Here is a 12,734-nt window from a genome sequence, read left to right on the forward strand (position 1 = left end):
TACCATATCCAATTCCAGGACAGGAAATTCTTCAAAGGATTCTTTGCAAAAGTAAGTTATTGCGTTGTGTGTGTCTCCTTATTATGAGCATTATCATTTTCATGTAACACCTCCTTTTGATCACATCTGAAGTCGGGAAGAAACGCACTCATACACGGGGGGGGTGGGGGGGTCGTCTGCGTCTGCGTCTGTCTGGAGAGACAAACACAATGATGCATGTGTCTTTGAGCAGGTGGGGTGGTTTAGGCTGAGGCGGGGCACTTTTTTGTGTGTGTGTGTGTGTGTGTTTTGTATTAACAGGCCTTCTCTCCCTTCAGCTTTCTTCCATGAACCGAGAATGGAACAATGAACATTTTGTGTGAATGGACGTTTACTTTCTGTGCACACACAAATATTGTTATTGTTTTTATTCTAACCAAACACTGTCGACTGCATCTGAGCACCAATTCTCAAACCAACCTTCTTGTTCCTTTCATTCAAATTTGGGCACTCAGAAAAACCACTCCTGACTTGTGTCTTCTCTCTCTTCTCTCCTGGTGCTTTCTCTTTGTTTACAGGTGTGGTTTGTGTGTGTGTGTTGACTGATGTTTTATGATTTGGTACCACGGAATGAACGGTACAGAGGAAATTTACTGGGGCATGGAGAGACTCGACGGTTTCCTCGTTTCTTACTCGTACCTGTCCCTGTTGTGCTCTGTTTGCAGGCTGGAAAGAAGCCAGTGCGCGCCGTGTTGTGGGTGTCAGCAGACGGTCTTCGTGTTGTCGATGACAAAACAAAGGTAAGAAGGCCCTTCTTAAGGCCTCCATCAAAAAGACAGCGCTGTCACAGGAAGTACGTGTAGCTTTGAAGGTGGAAGCTGCTGAGCTCCAGCAGCTGATAACGGTGGTGAAGCTGTTCTACTTCTGCTCTAGTGACCTCCAAGAGGCCCTCTTTGTAGATATGCACTAGTTGCACCTGCAGGAGTAGATTTAAGTAGAGTGAACAGTAAAGGTTACAGGGACACCTGCTGGAAAGCTCTGGTACTGCACCAACCCTGTTCTACGGTTTCTGAGAGGCTGATGCTAACGTTTCACGGCAGCTGTAGGTTATTAAATAGAAGAAGAAAGAAATTATAATTCCTCTTCTGTCTTTAAGCTTTATTATTATTTCCGTGAGTGAGACGTTATTTGTCAGGTTCATGGTTTGCTCAGAGAGCAGTGACGGGTGCAGACTACAGCTTCTGGAGCCGGTGGTAGTTTTATTCGAGCGCTCTTGAAGCCAGGCCTTCACATTGAAGAGCTGTTCACTATGAAATCACTCAGCCCACATTTTGAACTGTCTCGATCGAGTGTCACTTGACTCCGACCATATTGATTAAGCTCATAGTAATGAAGTGAAAATGTGTGTTTTTGCAGGACCTGATCCTGGACCAGACAATAGAGAAGGTGTCGTTCTGCGCTCCGGACCGTAACTTTGAGAGGGCGTTCTCTTACATCTGCAGAGACGGCACCACGCGGCGCTGGATCTGCCACTGTTTCATGGCCATTAAAGACTCAGTAAGAAGTCATTTAATACCACAATACTATTTTACTAGGAGCTTCGAGTAAACGAGATCATTATATTAGTTTCATACTTTATTCTTTGCATGGTTTCTCTCTCAGGGAGAGCGTCTCAGCCATGCTGTGGGTTGTGCCTTCGCCGCCTGTCTGGAGCGAAAACAGAAACGGGAGAAGGAGTGTGGGGTCACGGCAACCTTTGACGCCAACAGAACCACTTTCACCCGGGAGGGCTCATTTCGTGTTACGACAGCAACGGAGGCGGCAGAGCGGGAAGAAGTCATGAGGCAGCTACAGGATGCTAAAAACGGTCTGTATATCTAGTGCCGTCTAGACACTGTTATTCCCTGAACTGGGAAATGACTCAGCAAGTTTAAGAAACATTAAAAACTTCCAGCTGCAGTTATTGCTTCATTTATTCATCGTGGCTTCATTTTTTGAACGTTGCCCTTCTCCAACAGCGGAGACAGACGTGAAGGTTGCTGGGAACTCAGCCACCAGTGTGACGAACTCCTCAGCGCACCCGACGGGAGGCTCCCCCTCGCCGTCGTCCTCGCCTCCTCTCTCCATGTCCACCCTGGGACCTCAGGTGATACCGCGCCGACACGCACCGGCCGAGGCTCTCGCCAGGCAGGGCTCCTTCAGAGGCTTCCCGGTCCTCAGTCAGAAGACGTCTCCCTTCAAACGACAGATGTCACTGCGCATGAACGAGCTGCCCTCCACCATGCAGCGCAAGTCTGACTTCCCCATGAAGAACACAGGTGAGTTTGGGACCCTGATCAGCTCTCCGTGTCCTCGGCTCCCTTGTTGTTCTACACAACCTATCTAGATTCCTCGAGATGAAATCTGCCCTCTCCTCTACGTGTTTTATGTTTGCTTCTAATACCTTGTCTCTGCTGTTTCCCCTCCAGTCGCTGAAGTAGAGGGAGAAAATGACAGCATCAGCTCGCTGTGCACTCAGATCACCTCGGCGTTCAGCGGACCCCCAGAGGACCCCTTCTCCTCAGCACCAATGCCCAAACCAGCGTCATCCCCTCAGTCTCCTGTAGCACCAGGTAACATCTGCTTTGTGATGAACTCAGTCGATTACTGGGTTCTCTGATTGGATTCAACTAGATTTTAAATAGACAAATCACATGCTCTACTATCAACTATCATGTCTGATGATGTAGCATTAATTAAAAAACAAACATGCAGGTTTTAGCTTCTTGTAGCTCTTCAAATAAACGTTTAGAGACATTAGCTTAGAATGAATGTAGTGAAGTTGTTATCAGTTTTGCACTTGCCAGTCAAAACCACAATCAGAGGGGGAATGAGGCATTGCACACTAATTCACTGGTTGTTTGCTGCAGATAACCGCCAGAACCATCATCTGTGGCCAACTTATCTGGCCAACAGCCTGTCATTGCCCACAATTTGGCATTCAGCTCTGTAGGAAATAGAGACTTCCAGTGAAGATAGTGTTGCTTGCACTTTAAATTTGCAGTTAAAGAACGTGCACTCGCTCACATTTTTCTCATAAGGTTTATTTGATGCGTGTGATTAACACCTGTTGATTAACTGCACGGTAATGTTGTGCTCGTCTAACAAAAGATCGGTCCACGCCAGCCGACGCACAAGCTTGCTCGTACTAGCTTCTGTCTCTTATCTGCTGTAGTGAACGGCACGTCTCCTGCCTTCTCTGTTGTTGCTGTTGCTGCTGCTACTGCTGCTAACCCCCCAGTTCTGCCCCCCGCTCTGCCTGCTCGAGACACTAACCCCTGGGCTAAAACTCCAGCAGGAGCCCCGGCCTCAGCACAGCCAGGTAAGCAGCACATCAGAGAGGCTAAATAGGCACAAATACGTGATGGGGACATGCACCTTTGAGTTGAAGGTCCTCTTATCCTTGCATCATTTTTTGATGATACACAACAACTGGGTGTCAATAAGTTGTTGGGGACACCAAGACAAGTTCCTGTACCTTCATTGTACATGAAAAAAGACTTGGGAAATAAATAAATACGAAATATGTGTAAATAAATATGACGCTACAGATCTGCCTGAATGTAACATATTCGGCCTATCAGCAAGAAATATTACCGCACATTACCCTCTGCAAAATGGTGAATTTACGCGTCAGTTTTTGTATGATTTAAACAAATGTGATATAACGTCTTAATTAAAGAGCTTGAGATGTGCTTGTAGGTGGACTTTGTTACCTGTGAACAGAGTCAGACTGGCTGTTTCCCTCTAAATGTTGAGCTAAACTAAGCGACGCTAACCGGCTGCTGGCTGTAGCCTCATATTTAACAGATAAATATGAGAGTGGTATCAATCTTTCTCCGCCACAAGCCGATAAGTAATCACTAACTTTGTTTTGCCTTACTGTGTACTTTCTGCAAACAGGAAGTAACTGGTCATCGCCTGCTCCGGTGATAGTGGTCCCGCCCATGTCCTCCCCGTCCATGTCCTCCCACAGACGCACCCCATCAGAAGCCGACCGGTGGTTAGAAGAAGTCACCATGTCTGTCCGAGGCCCACAGCCCAATCCAATCATGCCACCCGCCCAGTTCACTGCCCCTGTGGCGATGCCTGTGGCGCCCGTTCCCTCTGTTACCCCGGTGCCCTTCATGTCCTCTCTGCCCTCCACCGTGCCCATGTTGCCCCCCCGCCAGCCCGCCTTCCACGCTCAGGCTCCGGCCTCCTACCCGATGCCCAACGGGCTGCCGTTCCCTCAGCCCAGCGTGCCCGTGGTCGGCATCACTCCTTCACAGATGGTGGCTAACGTGTTCGGCTCGGCCACGCAGCCCCAGCCGTTCCCCGTCCCGGCCTCCACAACACCCCAGCACCATCCCCAGGCCGCCTGCCACATCAGCCCGTTCATCAAACCCCCGCAATCCAACGTGGTGACCCTCGCTCCCGTCCAGCCGTCCAACGGCAGTGTGACCTTTAACGGGGCAGACAACTGGGCTGCTCCGTCCCAACTCGCTCCCTCCTCCCCTTTCACCCAGCCGCCCCCAGACCCGCCGGAGGATGCCTTTGAGGCCCAGTGGGCAGCCTTGGAGGGCCGCTCGCGCCAGCGCACCACACCCTCCCCGACAAATCCCTTCTCCACTGAGCTGCACAAGACCTTTGAGATCCAGCTCTGAAGACTGTGTTTGAGATTAGAAAGTACTGGACAATAGGGAGGCCATTTTTGCCAGGGGAGCAGACGGATGATTGACTAAAGAAGAGAGGGGAATGTCCCCCTTGCCTCTCTTCATCTCAGTGTCAGTGGACGAGCTCAGCAGGACCGAAAAGAAGAGCAACGGGTGAACCAACAGGGAGCCGAACTCTGCACAGCAGTGAGGGGAGGACAAAAAACAAAAGCGGCTGCTGTTCACAAGGGTGCAGCTCCCCAGGCATTTCATTAACATTGTCTGTATAGTTTTGTTTGTGCTGTGCAGCACAAGCTCATCGTTACCCGGTGGAGAATCTGTACCACACCTAACCCCCTGTCAGCCCCCCTGCCGGCCCACTTTTACTCGGTCAAGCTCCCAGCGCTCCCAGTGGACAGGACGAGACCTCCCTCACCTGGCAGAGGAACTGCAGCACTGAGAGAACTCAGCTTCCAGATGAGAAGTTCTCATTAATAACTTCCCAGTCAGAAGAATAAAGTGAGACAATGCCAAAATCTTTATTTTTATGCATTAAGTATATTTTAAATAGCTTTGGAATCTTAACAGAAGAGTTGTAAGTAATCGTGCCAAAGGCACAGGCTAGCTACAATGAGACAAGTTTATGTTCGTGTATACAAGAAATGACCGTATATATTATACATAAATATATATATCTATAAAGAATCTATACTGTACACACAACTCACAGCAGTGCTAATTTTTAATGTGATGTAAAGAGATTTTGTGAAGGGACAGCTGCTTTACTTTTGTGTTTTGTGTTATTTTTGAAGAAAGATCTCTTTATCGCCGTCTGTTGCATCCTGTGATTGGATGTGAAGCATCTCACTGTAAATAAGGTATCATTGCAGCAACAATCAATGTGGACCTAGAAATGGTGTTGGTGCCCAACTGGTTGCCTCTCTTACCTGTGCTCAGTTTTTACTAGTTTATAGTACACATCAGTACTTAACATTTTACTTCTTCTGTTTTCATTGTCATTCTTTTTTTTTGTGTGTTTTTTTTTAATTTAACACAGTCTTTTCCTGTCTCTCCACCTCTTATATTATTTTTTTAGATTTTTTTATTTTTATTTTGCACACGCACTAAAGTAGATGATTCAACCTCACAGGTGACCGTGATCAGAGTTAGTCAGGTGACCTGCCCCGCCCTCCGTTAGCCTGCCGTGGTTTTGACTGTCAGCAGAAAACTACGGGAGATTAAAAAAAAACCGGTTTCATCTCTCACTGTCTGATTTATGTTTTTATTTTTATTTTTTAAATCAAACCTGTGAATATGATCTATTATCGGATCTATTTTTCCATTTTGTAATTATTTCATTACTTTATTCCACTTCTTTGGAGAAATATTGAAGCTAAACGATTGAATAAATTGATGGTGGTAAAGGAAAAAGTAGTTTGTGTTCTTGAGTAAATACTGTCATGAAATCCATTAACATTGATAATAATAATAATAATATAACTGGCACTAGTTATTTGGGAACAAGCTGAAACAAACACTGGTTCCAGCTTCTCACATGTGAGAATTTGCTGTTATGATTGTAAATTAAATATATTTTGGTTTTGAACAGTGCCAGACAAAAGCTCAATATGTCGCCTTGGACTGGGAAACTTGTATGGCCATTTTTTTCATTATTTATTGCATTTAATAGGCAAAAATAATCAGTCAAATGATTCATAATAAAAAAAAAATGGTTAGTTGCAGCCCTAGTGCAAACGCATGCACATTATGCTTATGAATAAAAGAATGAACAGCAGGTTCCAGGAGATTTTACAGCTGATTGTTGACATTACTGACAATTATTTGCACTTATACAATAAACAAAGACAAAACCTGTATTAGGATGCATTTATAAACAATGTTGTAACTTCCCCAGTGGAGCAGATTCTTCTGGATTGGTCTTTCCTGTTATTATCCGCCCGTCCAGCAGGTGGCGCTGGCTGGAGAGCCGCGTCCCGGTGCAGCAGCGTCCTTATAAATACAGCCCGGAAGACTTGGATCAGTTCAGTAAAATGAAGCAAGAATAAGATGTTCGTGAAACTAGCGATGTATTGGTTAAACACGTAGAGGTAAGGCTTCAAGGTCCATATCTTAGTACACCGACGTATTGTTCTGCTGCTATGCAGTAACGTCTCTAATTCTGCCCAACGACAGAAGAAGAGTTAACATGCTAGCAAGTTAACCGGCTAGCTATAGTGGCTAACCAGGCTAACCAGTCGGTTTAACTTTCACAAGGAAAGAGAACCAGAATAATTTAATAAATTAATGTTTTAATCAGTCTTTTCTTAAAAACTTATTTCCAATTGAGGTGAAAACGTGAAACCTGGTTCAGTTTATGACGCAGCTAACGGTCAGAGCTAGCAGAATGTGATGCTACCGCTAGCTTTGAAGCTACCTCCTCAACTGAATGACAGCTCACGCAAGAGTTGTGTATGAACTCGTATGAACCCTACAGCTTATACATGTAGCAGCTATGTTTTTAAACAGGCATCACTGTCAATATGTAGCCTTTTAAATTAGAATAAAGTAGACCGCAATGGTGAAACGACTAACAGCAAGCCAGCTAACAAGGTAGCTAACTTGACCTGTGACCGGTGTTGCACTTCATTCTGTGACCAGTGTTGCACTTTATTCTGTGACCGGTGTTGCACTTCATTCTGTGACCAGTGTTGCACTTCATTCTGTGACCGGTGTTGCACTTCATTCTGTGACCGGTGTTGCACTTCATTCTGTGACCGGTGTTGCACTTCATTCTGTGCCACTGCATACTTTTTATATCATGTTTTATCACATAATTTACTTATTGGCTGTGTATCACTTATTTCACACTTGATATGTTGCACTGTGTGCATTCTATAGATGACAATAAAACTTGATTTTGGATATTTATTTATTTATGACGTGTGGTGTTACCTTTATTTCTCTTGCAGAGAGATGCAGTGCCTGTCCAGATCCCAGAAACAGTCAGGTTTACATGGGATCCCACTGACACAGAAAGGTAAAACATCACTCACCTTTTCATCAACAAACTAAAGGTTTTACACATGCAGATCCGGCCACTTGTGTGTTTTGTTTTTTTTGGGCTCTAGATTTTCACTTTTCTGCCAGCTGAGGATCACTTCAAGCCGACATGTCTCATCGAGGGCATTTAACTGCTGTCATAACAGTACTGGGAGCGACCTTAGGCGGGCTGCTCATATGGCGAGTCTACCGATCGAAAAGGAAGAGGCTGCCTTCCGTCCAGAAGGTGGCCGATCCCGTGGAGGCTCCGTGGCCCGTGGAAAAGGACCTTACAGCTGTGGAGCATCAAAACAACCAACCGCCACGTCTTCTGGAGAAGGAGTTTAATGCTGCGGAGTGTCTCACCACACAGCTGCTGCCTCCCGTACAGATCCCGTCCTCTGAACAGCTGCTGGCTGTGAATCCGGTGACGGTGAGCTCTGAGGAGGAATGGCAGCAGCTCTGGCCGCTGATGCAGAAGGAGCTGTCGGTGTTCCCTGTGCTGGGGCTCGACTGTGAATGGGTAAAGATCAAAGGCGTAAGAAATACCTTTTGCATGTTTTTACATAAGAAGAGGAAAAATCCACCCTGAATGTTTGAAGCCCGTTACCAACAGGAATACGCTCAATATGTTAAACTATGTTGAATCAGACGACACACAATCACACCACACACAGCTAATGAAGAATGGCGTCTGAGGGATACAGTCAGTAGAAAATCATCATAGCGGTTAAGATCAAATGAGCAGATCTCTCCTCGAGAGAGAGAGATTATCAGATGGGTGGAATTTTCTTGTAACATTTCCGTCGTGCTCGTGGTTTTGTCTCACCCGGCTGCCGTTTCCTGTTGCAGGTGTCGGTGAAAGGCCGAGTGTCTGTGGTTTCCCTGCTACAGATGGCCACGTATTCGGGTCTGTGCGTCCTCGTGAGGCTGCTGGCGTTTCGCAGCGCCCAGCAGCCGTTCCCTCTCAGCTTGATGGAAGTCCTGCGAGACCCGCACGTCCTGAAGGTCGGCGTCGGCTGTTATGAAGACGGCAAGCGTCTGACGAGAGACTACGGTCTGCCGCTGTCGTGTACAGTCGACCTGCGCTACCTCGCCTTAAGACAAAGGTACCGGCTGTCTCTGTTACAGGTGTTCATAGAGAGCAGACTTCTTCCTCTTGTTTGTTAGTCACATTATGATATGTAAGATGAGATTTTATTAATCCTGGAAATTGTTGTTGTTGCTGATAAAATAATGATATTGAAATGTAATATCCAAAAGTAATGTATGTAAAATGCAAATGATCCTCTCAAATTGTGTCTCCATCTTCAGGCAGACTCCGGTGAATAACGGCCTCAGTCTGAAGTCTCTGGCAGAAGATCTGTTGAACGTGTCTCTGGATAAATCTCTGGAGCTGCGCTGCAGTGACTGGGAGGCAGATCAACTGACGCTGAAGCAGGTGGTTATTCATTATAGCACAGAGAGCTCCACATTCTTCATAGCTCATTGTTCACGTCTGCTTTAGAGGATAAATCAGCTTTAAGAAAGGAAAGAGCAGCGAGGTGGTGGTGCCTCAAGTTAGACCAGCAGGAAACTGTCCCGGTTGAATAATCGGTACAAGAAATAGACAAATGTGTCTTTAAAATATTCGTTCCGTCATGTAAAATGAAAAGTAATGAGTATGTGTACATAAACAAACAAGTTGAGGAATAAACTATGAGACTCCCCAGGTTGAATTAATGACATATTTAATAACCTAAAGCATCGTGACATTATCTGGGAGATCAAACTGGTTTCCTCTAATTTTTGTTTGTGTCGTCCGTTCCTTCTAGATGACTTATGCTGCCAGAGATGCCCAAGTTTCCATCGCTCTCTTCTTCCATCTCCTCGGCCTCCGCGCTGAAGCCGGTCCCGAATCTTCCAGCGGGGACTCTCACTCGGAGTTGGCCGCCCGCTGCCAGGGCCTGGTGGATGTGCCCTTCAGGGGCCGAGGAGATGGAGAAGACAGGGCGTCGGACGGAGAGAGGAGGCGCAGGTCGCGGAAAACGCCCACATTTGAAAGCCCGGAGTCTGGAGATCAGCAAGTCCCAGACCCTCGAAAGAACAACAAGAGGAAACCACTGGGTGTGGGCTACTCTGCCAGGTGAGGCCAGCGCTATCGAAACCAAGAAAACGGTTCTCCACAACAGCTGGAAATGAATCTGCTTTTGATTATTGTTGTCTCTAAACCGTTCCAACTGATTCTGGGAATGAAATGTCAAAGGCTAGATGCAAGTTACACAATCTTCTGAATTTCTCTTTCTCTCTCTCTCTCTCTCTCTCTCTGTCTCTGTCTCTTTCTCTCTCTCTCTCTCTCTGTCTCTGTCTCTGTCTCTCTCTCTGTCTCTCTCTCTGTCTCTCTCTCTCTGTCTCTCTCTCTGTCTCTCTCTCTCTCTGTCTCTCTGTCTCTGTGTGTGTTTTACAGGAAGTCTCCTCTCTACGATAACTGCTTCCTCCATGCTCCTGATGGTCAGCCTCTGTGCACCTGTGACAAGAAGAAAGCCAAATGGTACCTAGATAAAGGAATAGGAGGTACACTGGATAACACCCAACGTGTAAACATTAAAACAGAATGTCAGAAAGTCTTCATGGTGTCAGCTACAACATTCAGAAATATCTCCGTTCATTCATAAATTTGACAAGCGTTTGCTCTCCACTTTGTTTAGCTTGTGATCTTATCTGCGTTTGTATCTGTTAAGATATGATCGACATAATCTCTGTTTGTGACCCAGTGCTCCAGAGCGAGGAGCCTTTTGCAGTGAGGCTGCTGTTTGAGCCGTCGGGACGTCCCGACTCCCAACAGGACTATTACCTCACTGCCAAGGAGAATCTCTGCGTGGTCTGCGGCAAAGCAGATTCCTACATCAGGTTTGACAAGTTTCACTAACATCACCTTGTCTGAAACACTTTCTTCTTTTGTTTTCTGTTAAGGAATAATGCTACGTTTCTATATTCGACTAGGAATGTAATTAACAGTTCCTTTCATTGTTTATTGATCTGTTATCTTTTGTCCACGTGCAATGATTTCCAGTGACAGAAAAGCTGTGAATCCTCACATTTCTGAAGCCTGAACCAGCACTTTTTTGTTTTTTGATAAATTATTTCAGTACATTTTAAAAAGGCCCGTTAGCCGAGTTACATTTCCTTTAACTGAGTGGCCAACAGCACCATAAAAACACTTCTAAGTGTTGTGCTTTTAAAGATTAATAATTCATTATGAACTTAATTACGTGACGGACATGATTCATTCATGTTTCCCTTTGGTCCCACAGGAAAAACATAGTGCCACATGAGTACAGGCGGCATTTTCCCACCGAGATGAAGGACCACAACTCCCACGACATCCTGCTGCTCTGCACCGCCTGCCACGCCGCCTCCAACGTGCACGACAGCATCCTGAAGCAGCGTTTGGCCGAAGAGTTCGCCGCCCCTCAGGGCTGCGAGGAGGGGGTTCGCCTGCTGGAGGACTCGGGCCGACGGCGGGTGCGCTCGGCGGCTCGGGCTCTGGTCACTGCCAGGGACGAGCTGCCGGAGCAGCGACGAGAAGAGCTGCAGGCCGTGATCAAGAGCTTCCTCGGCTACAACGAGGAGCAGGAGCTGACGGACGAGGCGCTGCAGCAGGCCGCCGGTCTGGAGACGAGGTGAGCTTCCACTCGGGCTCAGACCAAACAGAACCATTCGATTATTTAGTGTTTCGTTTATATCAGCGTGGTTATTTGGTCCCATCGGAGTTTGAAACTACTTTTTCTCTCCTGAACAAAACTGCCTGAACATCTTAAACACTCGAGAGATAAAACTGGAAACACAAGTTTGAGTGAGAGTCCAAAACAAAGATGGGAATGAACCAAAAATTCAAAATACCCTCAAGCAGTGTTGCTTGATACAACAGAACAGGAGGCGCTCAAAACAAGATCGAGTATTAATCAGAAAAAACATGAGCAGTACTGAATTCATAAACTTCCAAATATACAAACATTATGTTTAAGTAACTTCACTGCAGTTGGTGATAATGAATTACTTTATTATTTATGAAAATAGTAATACCAATATCCATATTTTGAGTAAATAGAAATAGGCGGATATATTGGTTGTTTTTATCATTAATTCACGTAAATCCATCAAATTTCAGACACAAATTCCTTACATTTGGTCATTAATTCCACATTTCTTGTTACTTTTTGTTTGATTAATATATCGATGATGGCTAATACCGGGTAACGATATCGGCCAGTTCATGCGTTAGTTCTAATCGTTGCATGCGGTCTCTCAAGAGCCGAGTCCGGCAGCGAGCCTCCCGCTGACTGCTCCTCTCTCCTCTGAAGGATTTTCAACGAGACGTACGTGCCTCACGGTCTGAAGGTGGTGCGAGCCAGTGCCCAGCATGGCCTGCGGGGCCTGATGGACCTGGAGTGCCGCTGGAGGCAGCACTTCCTCATCGCCATGCGGCCTCGCCACCTCCCTCCTCTCTGGTCAGTCAACCACAACCACAGCAAGTTCCTCCGCAAATACGGAGAGGACCTGCCCATTAAGCTCAACTGACCACAGGCTGCTGCCGCTGCCGACCAGGACGGGAAACGGGGTTTCCTCGTCTGCCGGTTAACCTGCCGGTTGGATTTGAGACCGTTAATTCTACAAGCCAAATCGCTTTTTTGTTTTAGTGAGCGGATGAATGAACTAATCTACCAGCGGAGACCGTCACGGTGCCCGCATGTTGAAGAGCCCGAGATGAGTGCGTGTGTGTAAATGCACTCGATCTCTAATGGACGCCGGGCGCCGTGTCACTCTTCTTTCTAGTCCCGGTGTGATGCTGCTCGGCTGCCACCCTGAGACTCCACTGGTGGAAGGAAGTCCAGCACTGAATCTGAAGAACACTAAAACATAATGTGATTGCATATGAACACTTTTTTATCATGAAAAATGTATAATTATTTATGAAAGGTTAAAAAAATTAATGAAATTTAAGACGTTTTCTTTTTTTTTTTTTTTTTTTTTTTTTTTTTTTTTTTCTTCTTTTTTTAGAAG

General features: G+C 46.1%; 2 protein-coding genes across 8 annotated transcripts in view; both read left to right on the forward strand.

Annotated features, from left to right (window-relative positions):
* numb (NUMB endocytic adaptor protein) overlaps window positions 1-6,083 on the forward strand; it is a 35,567-nt gene extending 29,484 nt beyond the window's left edge. For 2 of the 6 annotated variants that reach the window (XM_031847109.1, XM_031847111.1), the window contains exons 4-11: window positions 19-51; window positions 705-779; window positions 1,396-1,536; window positions 1,642-1,846; window positions 1,998-2,297; window positions 2,448-2,591; window positions 3,194-3,340; window positions 3,922-4,664. In XM_031847109.1, the coding sequence (XP_031702969.1) occupies window positions 19-51; window positions 705-779; window positions 1,396-1,536; window positions 1,642-1,846; window positions 1,998-2,297; window positions 2,448-2,591; window positions 3,194-3,340; window positions 3,922-4,664 (1,788 nt within the window). Of the gene's footprint in view, window positions 1-18; window positions 52-704; window positions 780-1,395; window positions 1,537-1,641; window positions 1,847-1,997; window positions 2,298-2,447; window positions 2,592-3,193; window positions 3,341-3,921 lie in introns of all 6 variants that reach the window. The other 4 variants (XM_031847110.1, XM_031847113.1, XM_031847114.1 and 1 more) reach the window with 4 other exon arrangements.
* Window positions 6,084-6,626: 543 nt separating this feature from the next.
* exd2 (exonuclease 3'-5' domain containing 2) lies at window positions 6,627-12,685 on the forward strand. Of its 2 annotated transcripts, none has more exons than XM_031847116.1 (10): window positions 6,627-6,760; window positions 7,622-7,689; window positions 7,781-8,229; window positions 8,544-8,800; window positions 9,006-9,132; window positions 9,506-9,816; window positions 10,138-10,244; window positions 10,445-10,580; window positions 10,985-11,353; window positions 12,035-12,685. In XM_031847116.1, exons 3-10 carry the CDS (start codon window positions 7,822-7,824, stop codon window positions 12,249-12,251), a joined length of 1,932 nt encoding a protein of 643 aa, XP_031702976.1. In that variant the 5' UTR covers window positions 6,627-6,760; window positions 7,622-7,689; window positions 7,781-7,821; the 3' UTR covers window positions 12,252-12,685. The 2 variants fall into 2 exon arrangements, with proteins under 2 accessions (XP_031702976.1, XP_031702977.1); XM_031847117.1 differs by having other exon boundaries at window positions 7,781-8,214.
* Window positions 12,686-12,734: the final 49 nt, after the last annotated feature.

The sequence above is a fragment of the Anarrhichthys ocellatus genome, unplaced genomic scaffold (assembly GCF_004355925.1).
Source record: "Anarrhichthys ocellatus isolate YVR2014 unplaced genomic scaffold, GSC_Weel_1.0 scaffold7, whole genome shotgun sequence".
Classification (NCBI taxonomy): Eukaryota; Metazoa; Chordata; class Actinopteri; order Perciformes; family Anarhichadidae; genus Anarrhichthys; species Anarrhichthys ocellatus.